The sequence below is a fragment of the Leuresthes tenuis genome, unplaced genomic scaffold (genome assembly GCF_036924035.1).
Source record: "Leuresthes tenuis unplaced genomic scaffold, fLeuTen1.0.hap1 SCAF_23, whole genome shotgun sequence".
NCBI classification, from domain to species: domain Eukaryota; kingdom Metazoa; phylum Chordata; class Actinopteri; order Atheriniformes; family Atherinopsidae; genus Leuresthes; species Leuresthes tenuis.
This window is the reverse complement of record NW_027325377.1, coordinates 19799183-19820701: the sequence shown is the minus strand read 5'-3', so window position 1 is coordinate 19820701 and position 21519 is coordinate 19799183. Positions and strand designations below refer to the sequence as shown.

At 39.4% G+C, this 21519-nt stretch overlaps 1 protein-coding gene across 1 annotated transcript in view; it reads left to right on the top strand.

Moving 5' to 3' along the window:
• The first annotated feature begins 4003 nt into the window (after positions 1–4003).
• The window catches only part of exoc4 (exocyst complex component 4), a 107999-nt gene continuing 90483 nt past the window's right edge, over positions 4004–21519 (top strand). The window contains exons 1-8 of the mRNA XM_072377164.1: positions 4004–4106; positions 4933–5122; positions 5632–5826; positions 8704–8897; positions 10237–10346; positions 12189–12289; positions 12423–12577; positions 17573–17753. Of these exons, the coding sequence (XP_072233265.1) occupies positions 4027–4106; positions 4933–5122; positions 5632–5826; positions 8704–8897; positions 10237–10346; positions 12189–12289; positions 12423–12577; positions 17573–17753 (1206 nt within the window). The 5' untranslated portion in view covers positions 4004–4026. The remainder of the gene's footprint in view (positions 4107–4932; positions 5123–5631; positions 5827–8703; positions 8898–10236; positions 10347–12188; positions 12290–12422; positions 12578–17572; positions 17754–21519) is intronic.

Below are 21519 nucleotides of genomic sequence, written 5' to 3'. Positions count from 1 at the left end.
CAATATGGATGTGTTTCCAGGGGTTCTCTTTGTTGTGATTTTTAAAAATGAAAGAGGATGGAATGGTCAAGAGAATAGTAAAAAATGTTATGTGTCCAGATTTAGTTGTCATAATTGGAGAACCTTAACTTAAAGACTGTTCCATCAATAACCAGTCACAGGGTCATCTCTCATCATCTTAAGCCTGGTTATAAGGTCCTTTCATAGATCATTGATAAGATTCAGATGGAGATGGCTCACTCCAACATACTGATATTGTTGTATTGTTTGCCTTTCCATTATGTGTGAATGTCGGTGAAGTTCAATCTAACTTGTTCAGCATCCACGAAAACCAATTTGTGCAGCTTGTGCTGGTATGTCTGCCTTGTAATGTTGGTAAGGGAATCAACTGAATGGCCTACATTAAAATTCTGAAAAGAAAACACCAGGCATTGTGCAGAAAAATAAGAAAATATGAGCGACATTTGAACTTCCAATATGATGATAATCCGAAATATAGAGCAATAATGTATTTATGTGAAATGTGAATTTTCCTCAATTTTCCTCAGTGCTTGTAAAACGTTTTTCATTGCTGTTATGGAAACTAAAGGCTTTGTGATGTATTAGTAAGAAAGTGTGAGTGTACCTTGAAAAAAAACATCAAGGTAGATCCCAAACCTTGTATGTTATTTTCTTTTGAATAACAAATTCATAACCTTTTCAGCCAAGAAATCAGTCAGAAAAAATTTGCAAATGTGTGAATTATTATTTTTTCTAATGGGCTTTTACTCCATTTGGAGGACATAGAAAACCACAAAAACAGACTCATAAAGTGTGACTGACTGGCTCTACCTTGTAGGTGCAACCTTGAACCCCAGTTCAGGCAGCAGTCAGAACAGACACAAATCACATATATGAGAAAAGAAAACTAGAAGTTTGATCACATTTTTAGATATGCAAGATGCCCCAGCAAAAGTGGCATAGGAAAGAATACCCAATACTTAATCAGTTGTAGCAAAAAACGCTATACAATATCACGAATAAATTAGTGATTAAAAGCATTAATTCATTCACATTTACGCCACTAAGCATATCCCTTTTTGACATATGCTTTTTAAAAAAGAACTCATACCACATTTGTAGAAAGATAAACAGCTTTGCTGTACATGAAACTGCAGCTGGAAATTTGATATCCTCAGAGAAAAGTACATATGACAGATCATGAGAATGTGCAGTTTCTTTTACAAAGCTATTAACTGATTTTGTTGCGTTTTTGTTTTATATATTGTGAATGTATATTAATACATTTAAATTTAATGTAAGCAGAACATGAACATAAATCTACATAATATCATCTTTAACCATGATCATATTTCTATCATGATAAGCTATTCATCAAGAGTTCTAGTTTTTCCTTTTATTTGTTTTCACAGTTGTGCATAATGGCATAGAATACTTGTTCATCATCTTCTGGGCTTTTTCAGACATATCAGAAATTCAAATTGTATTAGTGCCTGTCATATACTCATGCACTTCCACAACTCATTTTCTATGAACAAATTATGCAATGAAGACTTATAATGTGCAGTAATGCCCCAAGGGTGCTTTCTAAAGCGCCTCAGGCTATATTGAGTACAGTTCTTATCTGACCGGCAAAGTGGGAAAAAGGGCTTTGCTGTTTGCCTATGTCAGCATTATTGCAGTAAGCGAGATTGTTGGTACAACTGACTAAACCAAGAAGCGTTCCAATCTGGTTAGTTTATTGAAAAAACAGTTGCACAATGACTGTGTGCATTGGAAAAAAGGTTTTTTCCAACGCACACAGAAAGGTTTTTTCCTTTTTGCCTTTTGTTCCTGCTACCTCAAAGTAATTTAATTAGCACCATAACTCATTTTGTTTTTTCTTACACCATTTTATTTTTTTCAACTCCTTGTATTAGTTTAGTTCATAATTCGAGTCGCTTATCATTTGTTACTGTAAAATTTACCATGGCAGAGAATACAAATGGCTTATTTTGAGATTAATGGTTGAAAAACCTACTGCTTTAGATTCTTAAAAGCAAAATTATTAAAACCAAAGTCATGTAGAGGAGTCTCTAAAGAGTTGGTAGTGTGAAAATGTAATTTATCATCTGGCTTCATACTATTTATCAGTATGTATCACTACTATTTTTTGGAAATACTCTAATATTTTGATAATAGGCAGAACATTATTTTTAAGCTGATTCCACATTGGTGGGAAGTTGTCATTATGTTTAATAAGGATACCAGTTTCCACCAACATATCTTTGCAGGAACAAGTAAAGAAATGTCTCCTTCTTACCTTAATCACTGAAAGATGATATTTTGTCACACAATTCTAAGCTGTGCTATTGAGAGGAGAAAATAGGTCAACAATTTCAAGCAACCACTTTATCTCTGCATGGTCTTTCTCTCTGGATATTTTGTAAAGCTATTATCATACATTAGCAGTATACCCCACAAATTACATGAAAATAGATTCCTTGGGCAAAATACATTATTATATGATCACAAGTCCCATTAAGAGCCATATTTGAGCAAAAAAAAAAGCCAAAACCCTTTTATGTGCACTTTTACTTAAAGAGCTCATTTATCTAACTCATATAATCCGTATTTTCCCAGAGAAGCACATCATACACATGAGCTTTAATGCTTGGTAAAACTAAGTTTTATTTAAGTTAAGTGACGGCACCATTATGGACAGTAAAAGTTGCCTCTTACAGTACTTTCTTTTTTCAGCTGAACATTAGTTTGACGGACATTGTGACAAAATGTCAAAATGTTTTCTTTTATTTTCTATGTGGATCTCAAAGGCATGTCCCACCAGACTAAATTGCCCGTGTATTTAATCCAAACACAGGCCAGTCAGTTAAAGCAGCTGCTGGTGCTTTATTGTTGGGCAAAGGAAGCCTTGTAGATTACCTAAACTGATGGGACATCGTTTCAAAGGCAAGGTGATAAGAACTTCAAAATATAACTCGGACGTGAGATCTTCGACAGTCGCAAAAGGAAAACAATGGCTCCCGGGTGACACAGCAATTGCTTATTGAGGAGTGTTGTGGGGTGGGGGGCAAAGATCCCCCACAATGTTATCTCGTCAGTCCACCAGCACATCAATCAGTTCTCAGGGTGCTGCAGATCGACCTCCTTGGCTCCAGAATCAATGCTCTCTCCCATTTTCATTGGCAAAGCAGATATTGTCAGAGATACAGGGCAGGGGATTCCTGCAAAATCCAGCATTATATATTCTTAATGGAATTGGCTATTAGCTCACTGACATATACTGCCTGTGTTATTTCTCTTTGCTCAACCTTTCTACTGGGGCATCTGTGGCTCAGGAGCTATTTGGATGGCTACTAGTTTGTTCACTGCCTTCTGCAGTACACAGGGCAAGGCATCACTGGGGAAAACACTATGCAGCCGATGCATTCATTGGTGTGTATACGATAGATAAAAAAAGAGCTCCAAAGGCTCTGAGAACAACATCAACAAAAGAAACAAACAGAAAAAAAAATCTGTTTTATTCATGAAAAGGTGCTGTATGAGTTTGTCTTGTGGTGTAAAGCACTTTGAGTGGTCATCAAGAAAAAGCATTGATCTTCCATTTGTCTCAAAGGGAGAGTTAGGTTAATTGCTGATTGTATTTGTTTTTAAAAAGAAGAAAAAATATATATATATATGAATATTGAAAGTATTTCAAAACAATTATCTGTAGACGCTCACTTAAATGGTTGGTTAATCAACTGAATATTTATATGACAACAAAGGGACCTGATTTAGTGAAAATAAGTCATTCATTTTTGTGGTGTCAACTGGAAATTGAAACCACACAAGAAGGCTTAATTTCTTTAGCCCAAAACATTACATTTACACCACATGACATTTGTGATTATGATTAAAGCAGAAACCAGAGAAAATCTGCATCACAAATACAAAGCTGGTTTCTCCGTTCAAACTACAGCTCCCAGAATTCCTTTCAGTAACCTCGCGCTCCTGTCTTCCTGTTTAAGTGCCGCAGCTGGAAAAATGGCAGCTGATTCAGGGAGATACAGGAGTGCTGTTAGCAAAAACAAAGACCCTTCTGGTCTTCTCATCTCTGTCATCAGGTACATATATTTTGCATTATTTATATGAAGCTCAGCGCGCTGTTAAGACGTCGGATAGCTCTTATAATTTGCTTGCATTTGCTCTCAGACGTGTATTGACAGCTAACTTTGATGCTAAAGCTACATGGGAGGTAGCTACATCCTTCCTGTATTTTAAGTTCACTGATTAAAATAAACTCTCACACATTAGGTTTTTTCATTTACAATATCAGTGTTACCCTTGTCGTTATTTATTTCTTCCGAAGCAGAAGAAAAAGTTGCATCTTAGCCACGACACGTTGCTATCAACATTTGAAGTTCAGCTGTTATTGTCATATTAATCAGACGCTGTTTTTTATACCTTGAGAAGAAACTGGATTCAACACTGAAAAACTAAATATAAAAAGGAAAAAAAAAAGTGAATTGTGATTTCTTAAATCAACTTTGCATAGTGCCACACTTCTGGATTTTTAACATATCTCATTGCAACAGTGATAAACTTGTGAAATGACCTGGCAGTACTTAGCACATTGAAGTTTGACGAGATGATGTGTTGTTGGAGCTCTCCCTGATTATAGATGCATAACTTTACCGAACTAAACAGTGTGACACTTTTTACCTGCTTAAAAGCCATTTTTCCTCTTGTAACATGTCATTTGAATCCTGTTTGTAACACCAGAATTCTGCATAATTCTGCAGTACTCGGTGCATTTTACCACGTAAGATCACCAGAATAAAGTACTTTCTGTCTTGGGTTTTCTTCTTTCAAATATGCTAAGTTCAACCACTGAAATTGTAATTGCTTCATTAAGTTAAGACTTGAATCTTTTCCTCTTTCCTTTTGCAGGACTCTGTCCAGCAGCGATGATGTGCAGGACAGGGAGACTGAAAAGGGTCGCCTGGAGGATGCATTTGAGATCTCTGACAGGGATTTAGATAAACTGATTGTTCAGCATTATGCAGAACTTACCACCGCCATCCGGACCTACCAGAGTATCACAGAGCGCATCACCAGCTCTCGCAACAAGATCAAACAGGTAGGAACAACATCTTGAGAAAATGGAAACTGGAAGGGATGTGAAAACCTTTGCAAGGATCTAATTCTTAGTTTGAGATTGATTTCGGAACGGGAACTGCAGACTTTATCATTTAACATGAAAAAATGTTAATTTTTCTCATCATTCAGTAGAAAGGTTTTGTCTTTCCCGAGGGTTGCACTTTTTTTTCCAAGCAGGACAAAATTAATCTCAAATGTGTTGTTCTGAGTTTAAGTGCTAATGATTACATTAACAACCACTCACTCGTGTCCTTGAAACGTAAATAACTAAAGATATTTTAAGAATAATTCTTACAAATATGTCCACATAACCTTGTTTTTGTTCTATTTTAACCAATACATAGTCCTAGCATAGTTATGTCCAGTTTCAACTACTTTCACTTTTGCCCTTAATAGAAGTGTGCCGGATATTTCCCTTTTGATATTGTATAAAACTGTATTTATCACAGAATCATGCCATCTATTGCTTTGGGTCTTTCTGTTCCACAGGTGAAGGAGAACCTCCTGTCTTGTAAAATGCTTCTTCACTGTAAAAGGGACGAGCTGAGGAAGTTGTGGATCGAAGGCATCGAACACAAGCATGTCCTCCAGCTGCTGGATGAAATTGAAAGCATCAAGCAAGTTCCTCAGCGTCTGGAGGCCTACATGGCAAGCAAACACTACCTCCATGCCACAGACATGTTGGTGAGTAGAGTGATGAAGATGTGGTGTTTTTTCACATTCTGCATGTGATTTGGCTTGTTTTTGATGTCATGAGAAAACCTCATGACATATCAGGCAGTACTGACGGGTTGCCTTTGAAACCCCTGGAATGCACATCTTCACATACAAGTGTATGCAGTGTTGCTACCAATGATTGGCTTCTTTGTGCCTCTCATTGCTGTAAAGAACCCTTCTCCAGCCTTAAATGGTCCAGTGATTGCAACTAACATCATCTAAGTGCAGTGAGCATGCTGTGGGTTTGTATGAATGTGTGTACTCTTGTACATTTGATGTGTGTAGTGCAGCATGCTCAGCAGGCGAGCAGAAGGATGTCACTGAAGACTAAACAGCAAAGGCTCTGTGATTTGTTGGTCTCTTTCCCTTTCCTCTCTCCTGTCCCAACGTCTCTCCCACACATCTTCCTCCAGACTGTTAATAATGAGTTTTTCTGGGGTTATCTGAGGAAAAAAAAAGGAAAAAAAAGAGGGATGGTGGCGCAGCCAAAGGACCATGAAAATCCTCTTTGTAGGGCTGGAAAGAATTGGAACTTCATTCAACCTGAGCTCAGTCAGTACAGCGTGTTGTAAAAGGTTGTGAAAATTTCAAAGTCAGTTGTCGCTTTGCCTCTATCTTTCACACTTCAAATGTGCTTTACTGGATAATAATGGGGCCATTTTACTGATGTGTAGAAAGCACACTTGAAATCATATTTCATTTGCCTCTATGTGTAAAAATGTGGTTGACTTGCTGATGTAGTTCCTCAATTAATTATGAATTAGATGTCAAATTTAATTAAGCAATACCTTAGCCAAAGTAGAGGATGTTAGTAATTGTTACTGTTTGTGAATGATTCCACCACACTTTCCATTTATTTACTTAATTCATGAATGTTGTAAATGCACCTCGTGAGTTAAACTAAAACCAACTGCATATACAGTTACAGTTCCTACATGTGTGACACCCAGGAGCCAAAAACTGGCACCTCTTGTGGTTGTCCATTGTGGATTTTTAAGATTTGTTCAAGTTAATTACTCTGTCATTTTATAGATGTTCCAGCACACCGTTTAAGGTTATCTAACCTTTCTATGCCAGAATGTGGTCCATGAAGGACAGAAAATGTAGTTTTATTAGTATTCCTTATGATAGTTTATATTTTATGATGTCATGAGAGGTGACTTTTAAAATGTTGTGGGCTCATCCTGCACCTGGCAGCTTTGCATCCTGCTTTGTTAACATTTTGAATCTCAGTTGATGCAAAAACAATCGGCGCTGCCTGATCTGGCTTCTGGAGCTGGCCAAAAAAAAACAGACTACAGACAAATCAAGTAACTTTTTGGACAAATATTTCCAGTGCTTCTTGATAAGAGCGTGGATTCTGTCGTGCTCTTTTTGCTTCCACCCTGCTCGTTTGGTGGAAAATGAAGGCAGCAGACGCACCATGTTCAGGGTTGTCGTTTTATTGCTTTTGTTGGTTGTATAGTAGATGCAGTTTGCAATTTTGGGACATTTTTCTTTCTACTTGTCTTGCTTTGTGAGCATAATAGTCCATGACATCACTTGGTCTTTGCAAACTATGACCAGGTCTGAGACCTTTTAGTAGAAGTTATGTGATTAGATATCTATCTGAACACTTCCCATGTTGCTTCTTTCCCTTTTCGCTCAAATATTGTAGAAAACATAAATGCACTGATCTTGCTGAAAATGTGAAAACCTCTTTACGTTAATGCATTTTGGAGATTTATATATTATACTCACTTAGCCGGTGACTAGTACAGAAATGTTGACCAAAGTTTGCAAGCCATTGTGTTTTCTGCTTACAGACATATGTAATTATTTTGCTATGTACTGCAACAGGAGTAAAGTAGCCAGGTATAACCATCCTAGTCTTTCTGTACTACACCGGGGCTTACTTTCTAGAACACTGTATACATGTGTTTTTATGTGAGGCTTATCTCGAAGGGTTGACAGTTAGAATTCAGGCTAAGCTCTCTTGTCTACTGTTGAATGGCGGCATTAGATCCCACGGGGTTGGTTAAAAACAAGACTGGCATTGGTTGTAGAAAGTTTCCTCTCATCTTCTCTTACTCCCTTGTCCCTGTGGTATCCCGGAATCCAGGTGTACTCAACTGATACCCCCTTAGAGCTGAGAACCCAGCTTCTCTTATTTTCTGTTCTCTTCTTCTCCTCTGCTCTTCTCGTCTCATCCTTCTCACCCTTTCTCTGTTTCCTAAGCAAAATTCACTTGAGGCTTCATATTCCTCATTATGCTGGCAGGCCTGGTCCCTAATGATGTTAACCAGCCTTTCTCTGTCATCCCAGTCCAGTGGTAATGAGATAACACCCTACCCCCTCTGACACAGGCACACACACCGTTACACTGATTTACAGTTACACAGTCCCATATACTCACACCCAGAGTCGACTCAGAGGTGTGTGTGTACACATAGAAGATGCAAAGCCTTGTAGGCACGGGAAGTTCTTTTATTATGCTCAAGAAGGCTGATCGTGAAGCGCATTAGCTCATCTACTCACTCGTGTCTGCCATTTGCATCAACACACACTTCACTCACGTCCTTAGTGTACCGCACTCTGCTCCACCTCCACACGGATACTGATTGAGATATTTTTGTTTATTGGTATAAGATTAGTTAATTGCAAATGCGTCCTGACCATTGCTGTTTCTGTGAGGGGAGGGTAGATGCAAGGGAAAACCGGTGAATATAGGGAATAGTGTATAATTTTTTTGGAGGGAAGTATATTTACCTTATATTGAATATCACATTTTTAAAATGTCTTTGTCTTTGTGTGGACTTGACCCTCCGTCACCATAAAACCTGGCTGGTACACTGTCCTGTGCAGGTGACAGCTGTGGAATCCTTAGAGGGCCCCTTGCTACAGGTTGAAGGGCTTGGAGACCTGCGCCTGGAGCTCCACAGTAAGAAGCTCAACATCCACCTGGTGCTCATCGATGAGCTGCACCGACACCTCTACATCAAGTCCACAAGTCGCGTCGGACACAAAAACAAGGACAAAAATGCTGCTCGCATCCCAGGGTAAGGGAGGATTTTTCAGCTCTTATTACTCTTAAAAAGAGCTCTGCTTATACTTTTATGGGTCTGTGCAAAAGAGTCTAAGATACCTGTGCTGTTATTCGAAAAAGTCCTGGATTGCTCTAGAAATCTATCTTCTACCCATTTTATTTGGATCCAATGTACCAAAAGCCTTTATTCACACTGCTTTTACAGACAACAGAGACAAAACCTTAAAATGGTGTTCCTCCCAACTTTTCAAACTTTTTCAGTCATTATAAGTTATTACACTGCAGCAGCAACTAAGTCAAACTTGCCAATTATTTGCTGAATGGAAATCGCCAGCATTGCTGTCAAAAACAATTAAACCTCATTTAACGTGTTGCTCCTCTTATTTATATTTATGCAGCGTGCTGTGAAGCTCCAAACGAATCAGATGAAAAGCACCTCAAAGTATTTATTGTTCGAGGCAAACGGCAGTAATTTACTCACAACTAATTAGGCAGCATGCAATTAAAGTCACGATATATTGTGTTTTAATGTTTCTATTGTGAAACTATTTCAGCCAAATACACAATGTCATTTCCATTCATTGACAGAACGACATTTGCCGTTTCTGTGTGACAACAGTAATGTTGAAAATGATGAAGTAGTTTTGGTCGCCACTATGAGATTAACTGTGACCCGAGGGCAAGTTTCTGGGCTTCATGATGTGGTTGTATAACTTATTCGTGGTAATGCGGCCCAGTGGCTTTGCACATTGCTGTTGCTTTAGTCTCATCGACGGCATTCAGCCTCAGTGTTGGCGATTTTGCACATGTATATGTATATGTGTGTGTGTTTGTGTTTGTGTGTGTGAGGGAGGGGGTGGTTCAATAATTAAGGTGGCAGTGGGTGGGTGAGGTGAAATGATTTATTACTGAGGGTCAGCTAGTGACAGGTCCTGGCCCTCCTGTATTGGGTTGCCTCTAACAACACGCCAGCCTCCATGCAACCCACTCACTTAGCGGACACACTGTGTTTATACTGCCCAACTTAAAGGACCTGGATTGCTTCCACCTCGAGTTTGACAAATGGCTCATTGGAAAGCAGAAGCATTCCCACCAACCAGAGATGCAAGGCGTTTTGTTGTAATTGCAGATTGTTTTTGTTTGGCAAGCACGGGTCTGTGTTTGCATTTCTGATAGTTCATACTAAACCTTTGTGTATTTTTGACTATTTCTCTAGAATTATGATTCATTCTATCCTCTTCTCATTCAAACGTGGTACCATAAGAGAAAAACAGTACAGTATTTCATAATATGGTTTACTTTTTGTAAGATTTTTCATAAATGGCTAATTATGAATATTTTGCTGTTGGCAGATCCATGACCAAAGACACATCTTCAATGCCTGTGTTGGAAGTCAGCAGCCTGTCAACCCCACGCAAGCTTTTGGATTCATCCCAGTTCAGCACACCTGGATCAGGCAGTGGTAAAGTTTTTACAACATATTAAACACATGGAAGGAGGATGTACTCGGGGCGGGGGGGGATGTGACGTGATAGCTGAAAAGAGATGAAAATAAAAGTAAAGATTTGAAAAGAAAATCTATTATTCGCATTAAGAGAACCACAGAAATGAGGACATTAACTTATAGTTGAGTAGTTGGTTTCCTTGTAAAAGCAGTGTGTGTGTATTTTAGCTTGCAATTGTGTTTTCACTCTTCTGATACTCTCAGTGATAGGAAGTCATTAACATTACTTCGACTTGCATCCATTTGCATAACATTACGGGTGTGCAAATTACCAGTGCTCCCTGCACTGAGTGCATACAGAAAGTGCTGATCTAGACGTCCCTACAAAGGACTAAACGCATTATAGATAACTTGTACACACAAACCTTGCACACATGCAGACACCCACGTCTCATGCCTTGCAGTATGTGTCATAACATCTTCAACTATGATCATAATATACATCTCCCCAGTTAACATTATAATCATCATGCCCCCCTACGTGTATCATTAGTCACCCAGTCTCTGCCTTCACAGCAGGGGAACTGCATTCATTATGCTCAAACTGGTAACCAGCAGTTTAACAGAGGCAGATAATACAGAAGCTAACTCTGCTCAGAAATGTATGAAATCTCTTTTGGTTGTAGGGGCGTAGAGTCGGCACTACATTTCTTCCAGGCAGAGCACAGAGGAGCGCAAACAAGAAGATAATGAAAAAAGTTAATCCAGCAATAACTTGGCATTCCCTGGGTGTTTCTGAGTTTTTATATGAAGCCTGGCACTTTTTTCACCACCCACTCTTGGCATTCTAAGTTAACGACTCACCGTTTTCACCTGTGTGGATGCCAGGCAGCCGTGCACCATACTGTAGATACCACTTAGCATCCAGCAAGGTTTCCATGAAGCAATTCCTGTGCCATGTATTGTCCATTTTCTCAAAACTCTTGTTTTGCTCTCTGTTTTCGTCCTTTCCTTTTTGTTTTCAGCTCTTCTTATGTTACTTGTGATGTCTGTATCTCTTAATTCATTTTATTCAAACTTCTGTTATGCACTCATCACAGCCCAGCATGGACGTGTGTCCCATGACCTAAAACCCATAAACACACACAAATGTATAAATTGCCTCTAATACTTGATAAATATCTGTTCACTTCTCCCACACTGTAGACCTAAAAGTAAAAGCTCAACCACAATTTCTCCCACATTATGCACACAGTTCTCTGGCAATTAGCCATCACCAGGTGGTAAGTGCCTGAACACCGTCATGTTAACAGCCGTGGTCACGGCACAGCAACCGGCTTCCATCAGAGGCCTGGCTTGCCATTTTGTCTAATAGCATTAGAGCACCTCATTTGAAGATAGTAATTGTCATAATTATTACACAAACTGCAGTCGGAATGGGTGAAAAGAGGAAATGCACCCCAAGTCCATTAACTTGCCATAAACATTAACTCTCCTAACGTGCTTTGATGGGGAATTGGGAGGCCCCATCTAATGGAAATTAGAGCATCACTCGATACTGCCATTCTCAATTTAGCCGCTAATGTGGCTAAGTCAGCTGCCGAGAGCATGGGGGTGGGGTTTTGGGTGCAGGTGCAGGTGTGTGTGTGTGTGTGTGTCTGTGTGTGTGTGTGTGTGTGTGAGTGGGAGAGAGTGTTTAAAAGGCAAAGACATTGACTATCGGTTTTGGTGTGTTTCATCATTAAAAAGAGAAAGATGAAAGCTCAATGGTGAGAAACACAAAACTGCAATTTTATGATTTTTCTTTTCCAGGCGTTTACTGTTTGTACTAAACTGTGTGTATCTGTGTGTCCTCATTAGTGCGTGAGCTGCAGCAGGATATCCGGGAACTGAACCAAGCAGAGCTTTCTGAAGTGGATCCTGAAGAGAACAGTGCTGAGTTCATGGGCATCCTAATCAGGGTACATACATGAGTCCAAATAGAACAGTACTCACTCTAAATGCACTCCATTACTGTCACTTTCTGTTGTGTCATTAAGTGTGTTTGTTATGCTTTTGCCTTAAGTGAAACGTTGGTCTTATCCATTTATTTAGGCTCTGGCCAAATTGAAGAAACTCCCAGAGACCATCAAAGCCATTATGGAGCGGCTGGAGCCTGAGCTGAAACAGATCGTCAAGAGGTCCACCACTCAGATAGCAGACCACGCTTATCAGAGAGGAGAAAACCTCGCCCAGGAGAGCCAGCCAAGGTACGGTACACCAAAGCTGGAAGACCTCATGCTGAAATATCGGTAGATTTGGAAAAATTAGAAGCACTTAAAAAAGGAGGATTGGAATTACAAAAAAAAAACAAACAAAAAAAAAAACAGTGGAGAGCGAAACGCAGATGCAGTCAGTGGATAGCCATGAAGACAAGCAATTATGTGGGAAGATGAAAGCCATCTTTAAAATAAATTAATAATGCCTACCTGATAGAAATGATAAAAAGCATTAGCATTATATATATGAAAAAGAGATCATTGTTGACAGCAGTATGCCGCCACTGTTATCTTGAAAAATACCTTAATAAAGCTGCCACTTGTATTCCCATCACTGTTATGTCGATGTTAGAATTTTATTAAACTCGCATAATGTTCTGTACTGATAGTGTTCCCATTAGACTCATTTTCCCACTTTTGTTAAAGAAAGACTTGACACTCTTTCCAGTGATTGGTAGAGGTTAGGCATTTTTTTTCGCTTCTTGCTGATTCTTACTAAAACACAGAGCTCACTTTTTGTATCTGTATCAATTTGCTGCATGCAGTGTTTTTTTTTTTAGGTCTTTTTAAAGGCAGCCTGCAACATGTTTTGAATGCAGTCCCACAGTTTTCATAGTCAGACAGTCAACAAGGTGTGAAACTCAGAAAATAGTCGGACTGGAGACACACCTTCCTCAGACCATGAAAACAGATACCCTGCTGCTTTAAACATGGACGCGTCATGGTTAAACACACCTATGTGCACACTCACAAACTGTTTCACACCTGCCCTATAGGACTGCCACATTTTAAAATCAGTCACGTCAGCATCTCCAGACAGACGCATAGAGGCAGTCTGGAGAAGCACAGGTCTCAGTCCACTGATCCCGAACCATTTAAGAGGAATGTCTTGTTTTCTGTCAGGGATGTTCTCTTCTGCCTTGTCTGCTTTGTTTCTTCTGTTTCTTGCTGAATCTCATCTGACCTCAGTGTAATAGGCCAGCATGTAGCTCATTCTCAGTTCTGCTTCGTACTGGTTGTTTTAAATTTGCCTGCACGTGTATTTGTGTGTGAGCACTTAACACTTTGAAGTTCGGGTGTGCGTGTCTGTGTGTTTGTCTTTGGATGCATACTCTGCTCGCTCTCCCTATGTTCACTTCAGTTTAAAGTCAAGTCTGTTGCTATGGAAACTCCAGCCAATGTACCACTTGAAAGGAACAATGGTCTTGAATATTGCACACTATTTTATAGCAGAGCAGACCAGCAGGCGACACTTAACAACTTTATACCTGAAACAGCTGTGTGTGGCTTGGTCTTGGGGGGTTATGTTCTTATTCACACCCTCAGTGATCCAACTTCCTTCTCTCGATCCAACTTTCATAAAGATGCTCTGCACAAGGTTGCACTGTGCGCACCAAAGTCTTTGGCATACACCAGTGATTTCTGAGCAGTTCAGTTTGATTTAATAACATTTGACCTGAATCCATATTCTCCTGCTGCATTGCAAAAACACGAGACGTTTTTGAGTGTACGTATGAATTGGACTAATTTTGAATTTAATTAATTGGATTTGAATACAATGAATTGGACTCGAATTGGCTTGAAGTGCCGCGAGGTGACATTTGTTGTGATTTGGCGCGATATAAATAAACCGAATTGAAGTGAAAGCTAATCCAAATCAGTTTGAAAGATCCATTCTGACTGAATGCATCATATTCTGTACTGGTACATGTATTTCTGTAATTGACCTGCGGTTGAATGCGGTTCTCTTCTGTAGGTCCAATTTGTGTTTGAAAGCACTAATGTACATGAAGATCTAATGACTGAGAAACCTCAAGATAATGTCATTTGGATGCTGACGTTGTCCTCCTCAAATGAACCACACATATTGTTGGTCAGTTAGTCAAAGGTTGTGTGCTCGCTGCTATCTCTGCTGACTGTTCATCAGCCATGTGTGTCAGCTTCGATCCTGAGGGGAAATGAGACGTGAGGACTCAAAGAACAGACAATATGGATTAGGATGGCCTCCACTGGGAGATAATGAGGAGGACGGGGCTGTCTGCACTTTGTCTGTCTATAGGTGTGGATGATAGGGTTGAGGCTGAGAGTGGATCGCTAGAAAAATATTGAAAAAGGTGACAAAAGGTACAAGTTTGTGTGTGATTGTTCAGCTTTCTTGTTGCATTCATGATCATATCTTGTTTGTCCCTTTCTGAAGGTTGACGTATTCATGAAATGTATTCTATATATCCTTTTCATGTCCTCCATATTAATACATACATTTTAAATTCACTGGGTCATAGATCAGAGTGATTTGTTCCTACCTTCTCTCTATTAATAACATTTATTCGATGCTGCTGTGAGTGTAGTGACAGACAACCACAATGACCTCTAGCAAAACATCAATCTTGACTCTACATTACCTTTATACCTTCTAAAGAGCGCTTGGCTACTTACCAACACTTTGAACATGCTCTCTTATCTTGCAACAGTTATGTGGGTGGTACACTGATATAACTGGCAGAATAAATGACTTTCTCATGTGCTTTTCAGCAGATGTACTGAATGGTTGGGCTTTGGGAGTCGTAGATTTTGTGGTTTGGAACATAAACTTTTAGATATATGGAATAGATGGATACACTTTATTTATTTCACTGGGGGAAAAGTGTTACACCTGCATATGCAGCAGTAAAATTGCTGAGCAAAAATGGCAACGATAATTAGATATGGTTTATATGTGTGATTAAAAGCCGTTTTAACAGGTGATAGTATGCTCACCTGTCACAGAGAGGTGAGCTGCTTCTAAGTGTTGGTAAAAGGTGAAAATGATTTCTAAATTGTTCTTTACACGAGGGAAGTTGGATGCATAGATGCTATGTATCATACATATGATATAAAAATGATCTGTGTTTTTGGGGTAGATTGTTTATCAAGGAGAGCAGATTGTTTAATTCTCTTGATCTGCTTTATTCTGGTTATCTCTACTTCACAATATTGTCTTTTTTGTACCATTTATTATTTAAGTAGTCTCCTTGCTATAAAAGGTAAAGGTCAGAGGCTCTGATTGTAACAGAATAAGATCTGTACAGGTGGAGATCTACTTTAGAAGACATGATCCAAGTTGCGGGCTGTGAAAAGATGCCCTTAAGATAGGCCAGCACAAAGTGGCAGGGTCTATGATACAAGCTGAGACGGTGCATACTGAGAGGCATATCAAAGTGGCTGCGAGGGTTTTAAGAGAATTGTGCCAAGAGTAGGTTAGAAGTCCCCAATTCCCTATGGGGGACTCTAACGAAAGCGATTTAGGAACACAGATCCTGTGGGACTTCAAATTTAAGAAGCTTCTTGCTAACCGACCACACACTGCTGAGCAGATGAAGGCAGTGATAACAGACTGGGTATTCAAAGCTAGAAGAAGAAGAAGGAGTAATTAAACTGGACTGAGGGCTACCAGTGGCTGCAGATAAAACTGGTGTAGATGTGGAAGGTGAAGTCCAAAGGGGTTCCACTGGTAAAAAGAGCATTAGAGGCTTTAGCCTCAACACTGGAGCAGATACAAGATCTGAGGTCTTTGAACAGTTCACAGAACGGTTAATCAAAGTGCACCTAACTGTCAGATCCTGTGGCCTCTGGCTGAGGACCCAAGCTCGAGTACAGATGCAACAGGAGATTTTTTTTATTTGTTTTATGAACAGCACATTTCGAGAGCTGCCACCAGTTGAATAAAACCCAATCAAAATGGTAAAAGAGATTGATGTTAGGCAAACAGCATGATTATTTGTATATTAAATGTAATGCTTCCACTAAGATAAAGTGGTTACTCACTGTCATAGGGGCACACAGAACTCATTCAAACTCATCAATGTAACCCGTGTTCCCTCTTTACTTTGAAAGCTCTGCCCTTGTGCAGAAAGCAGTAATAGCAAAGTCTGTGTGAAAGCGTTAGCGTCGATGAGGCAACATTGAGTTTTCAATCCGGCGTGTAGCACTCAGATCAAGTGGAAGGTCAGTTTAGTTTTGGCTGTGCTCTCTTCTCCAGCCAGAGCCATTTAGAACTAATGAGAGTGGCTATTCATTTGAGTCCATGTTGGGCAGTTCGCCAGTTTTCCCACAGCCAGCCCAGGTACTGCGTTATTACTGCAGGTGATATATTGAAATATCTGCTGAAGAGGAAACTTCAGATGAAAAGTGGGAGAAGCAAAACCTAATTGGTGATGTCAAATGCCCCCATTAATACATTTTGGGGAGATAATCTGTTCCTATCTATTACTTTCCCCTTTCTCCTTTGGACGTCTTGTTCTGACTTTTGTCTGCTGTAGCTCTAGTTTGCTGTGAGATATACAATATAAATAACAGCTTAACAGTTACATGAGAATATATTTGTGCACATAGATAGACATAAGACTAAATTTAAGGGTGAGTAGAAGCTGGAGAAGCACAATAATTATACAGAATACTGAATAAGAATACAGAATAAGTACAGAATACTGTACTTATTAGCAGCACTGGGACTGTATTGTTACAGTATCTAGAGTTTAGAGTAGAATAAAATTGTAAATCAGTCGGGGGGCACAGAATATAGGCTCTAACTTTGGGGGTCTTATCAACTTTTTATGGCCATTGTTAGTGACTGGAAATTGAAGGTGAATAATGCATGAGTATAGAGCAGCAATGGTTTTCCTTTCTTAGAGGTCCATGAAAATCTAATGTCAGGTGATTTACTGTAGAATTAGTTTCTTCTCCTAACATGTTGACATCTTGGTCAAATGTAATAGAAGATGTAGTATATTTCTATCGATTGCTTTCTACCTCTCTTTCTGGAAATAAAGTTATATATATATATTTTTGTTTTGTTTGTGAACGTTATTATGTTGTATTATGTCCTTCCTCTCGGTCTTGTGTCCATGTTTCCATTTGCTCCTGCTCTCTGCCCCTTAAATTTCTCACATTCACCCCCTCTTTTTTTTTTTTTTTTTTTTTTGTGGCTCTCTTTGTCGCCCTCTGCAGGCTGCTCTTAGAACTGCTGGAGCTTTTGTTTGAGAAGTTCAAGGCTGTGGCCCAGGCTCACAGTGTGGTTTTGGCCCACATGCAGCAGATTAAGGTGCAGGGTCCGCGTGGGACCCAAGAAGAGGACATCAAGCTCTACGAGCAAGCGGACGTCTCTGCCAAGATCCAGACAGTGCTGCAGGTTAGTTTTGAGCAACAGTAACAGAAGGAATGGACCAAAACCACTGATGCATGTGCTTATTATATTTAGTTGTAAAACATTTGTGACACATGTCTAATCCTCACCAGAACATCAATGAATAATGACAGTAAAACTTAAGGGATTAAATAAAAGTGGAGCGGTAAAGATTAAACAGGAGTAAAATGTTTGTGTGGCATTATTGTAATATACATGACATTAATGTCTTTTTCCAGTTTCCCCTGCATGTGCCTTCACTACTTTTGTATAGATATATTTGTGCTTGATCTCATCTTAAAATATGACACTGTTAAGGTGGGTTTGGTGGTTCACTATCATGGAAATTTCACCATAGATTTATTTTCTACCCTCTACTTATGGAATTTATTTATTTCAGATGCTCTTGTAATACATTTCTCAAACGAGAAACTGGTGGTAATGTATTGGATCATATTTATTCTGTCAACAAGAACCAGTTAGAGACAAAGGCAAACGGGGAAGCTTGATTGCTTGAATTAATTTCAGGCGCTGTAATTGGCGTGTATTTATGCTTAGTTCTTGATCCCTGTACTTGTTTGATTGGCTGAGGGAGAGGAACAGCTGTTGGGTTGACCCTGTGGTGACTCTCAGAGGAAAATTTGTGACAGTTGTTGATCTCAACGGGATAGGAGAATGTGTGTTTTTTTGTCCTTAACATGCCAAAGAAGATTGTGTTGAGTAACTGAGAGTAATTTGATTTGTATTTTTTGCATTTAAATTATTTGTTGGAGTCATTTTAGATGGAAAGTTTAAAGTTGTTGGGAAAGATGAGGATCTTCAGACTGTTTTAATGTATCCTCTTGGATGTGCAGCATATAAAACCACAAGATAACAATTTTAATGTTGGTCAGTAAAATGCATGTGTTGATTGTTGCCATGGTAATTGACAGCACAGACTGTTTTCACTGATCATACAAAAGCAGAAATTACAAAGACAGTGACTGCCCAGTTAAATTTAAAGCCCATCTATCTCTAACTCACACTGACTTGGCTTGTGTGAGTTTTTCCCTGCAGGTAAGCATGAACACACAATAGCGAGACAGTTTTAGGATATGTATTTGTGTTTTTAGGGGTTAGTTATGCAAAGGCCATGTATCGTAATTTCTCAGTTGTACAAGCACAGTTCTAGATGGCATGATGCCAATCCCCAGCATGTGACCACTGCCAACACCAGGTGCCCCCCTCTCACCTGGCACTGTGGGGGAAGATGATGTAGTCTCTCGATTGCAGTACTCATTTTGTGGAATTAGATTTTCTTACTCAGTTGCTCGTGTTATTATTTCCTGAACGATTGTGTCAATATGAAGACCCTTCATCCAGCCCTCCATCATCTCTTGCTTGTTCATTTGCCCCTCTCTCCCACTCTGCATTTCCATTTCCCTTCCTCCTTCCTACCACAGCATCATTCCTGCAGCCTCTGTATCACAGTTTGTGTATTGCCCAATACCTTGTGCTCATCCCTCTTGGTCCATGTAATTTCCTCCTTAGTCTCATTATCTATCTTTCTTTTTCTCTCTCAGTGCTCCCACACTCCCCTTCAGCCCCTTCATTTAGCCCACTCTGGCTTACAGCGTCACATATCAGCAGTGAGAGGAATTAAATTTCTACAGCTCCCATAGTAGCTCTGTTTATTGGATACTGAGCTACTTCTAATCTCAGACCTCAAAACCCAGTAGCATGCTGGAACCTACAGCATCGGTCTAACTATGATTGTAATATTTGTGACTTTCTGTTCATGAGTCACTCTTGAGTTTATTTTTCCTCTGTTTTGCACGTTTTCCTGCATTTTATGCCAACTGGGTAATTTGAAAAGGCCGTTACGATAATTGATGTGGAGGCCTGGACAGGGAAAGATGCCCTCCTCCTGGTTTGGAAAGGCTCAGTCTTTAAATAGCTTAATTTTAGATAGAGGAAGCATCTGCTCTATTATTTTCTTCCTACACTGAATCTTTTTTAAACTTCTTCATTTTAACCACTGACTATTTCTACTCACTGAACCCCCCCCCTTTTTTTTTTAAACAGCTAAATGATTTGAATACCCACCTGGCATGTGCCTCTTATTGCAGTTCACATATTTTACATCTGCAGAAACCTCTTCATAGGTCTTATTTTCCCCCTCATTTTGAGAGGTGGGGAAACCAGCTTGACCTTTCCACATGACGTACCAGTAGACTGATGCAGGAGCTGACAGAAACATAGGGTGCACCCAGTTACACGGCCTTGGCAGAGGAACGCCGTTCATCAGTGTGTGACTGAGGCCCGGTAGGCTTAGGATGGGTAGTGGGTAAACAAGCTTTTGAAAGTCAGAATTCATGTAACTGGTCCTATTCCTGTTCAGAAAAGCTCGAGATGCTGCTGCATGTTGTTCATTTCAGTGGAAAAGTATTGATTCAAAGCATAAAAAACTGCTTGTTAATCAGTAGTATTGATGGAGGAAGGAGTGTTTTAATGCAACTTGACAGTTTTTTTTGACACTATCAATTCATATACATATCTGAACACATACCACTGCATTCCCTTAGTGCTCTCTATTCATGCTTTACTGTATTTTTCCCATTTCCATAAAAAAAAAGTCACAGTGACTGAAATGTATGTTTCCTTGAATGTTTCCCTCACTTCTCTTTCAACTTCAAAATTACAATCTATTATCACTCAATAAAGACAGACTGTCAGGTTCGTCATGCTAGAAGTTATTGTGTGTCATCACATAATTGGACAACATAGTTCATAAAAGACCACTGTTGACAAACATCCACATGCACTTGTAATTAAGACCACCCAGTGGGAGTTTTACAGTTTGTATTTGGCTTCGGGTGTGTATTGCTGCCTGTGTCCATCACCCTTTCACCTTGTCTGCCATTTGGTTTGAGGCCTGAGAATTTAATTAGCTTGCCATTTGTGCGTTCTGCCAGAGTTTGTGGCTATGTGACTGCTGAACATGTACATTGTCTGCTCTGACTGCGTGACCAGAGTTCAAATCACACTCTTAATGAGTGTCTTCCTATTTGAAGGAAACTTTAAAACGGCATTCAGAAATATGGCTAGATACTGATGATCTAGCTTCTGAAAGAATAAATCCCCAGATCTTAGAAAACTGAAAATGTCGAAAAACATTTTCTATCAACTCTGCTGATGAGAATACAACACTGGATTATCTTTGTAATAAAGGTGATAATTTAAAAAAGAAGAATAGATTAGGTTTTAAGTGAAGTTTTTAAGTTCTAAGTGAAACCTTGCAGCACATTGCCTCTCATTATTTCCTGCAGAATCTTCTACTTTTATCTGTTGGAGAAAACATTTCTGCTTTGGAGGCCTTTTGATCAGCGAGGAGCCTTTGGCTCATCTTTCTCTGCTTCATAAATTAATCACTTTACTGATATAGATTAACCGAGAACAAAAGGATGTGCTATGTTTGTGTCAAAATATATATAAATATACAAGTGGCTTCAGTATTCTCTGGTCTCATCAGCAGATTGAAAATGGAGCTGACTGAAGTGTCAAAGAGAAGCCAGGAGACAATAAACCGCTTTTAATTAGATATGAAGAACAGACATCGCTGAGCACTCCTTGCCCAGCGTTTTAATCAACGTGTCACATTTATTTTGCCCTTCAAAGCACTGTCATATTTACATTTTACTGGAGCACAAGTAAGATTACCGTGTCTGTGGCGCTGTGAGGTTCTTCTTACTTCTCATCAAATGCTGTTGAATATTGTTGTCATGATTGTTGA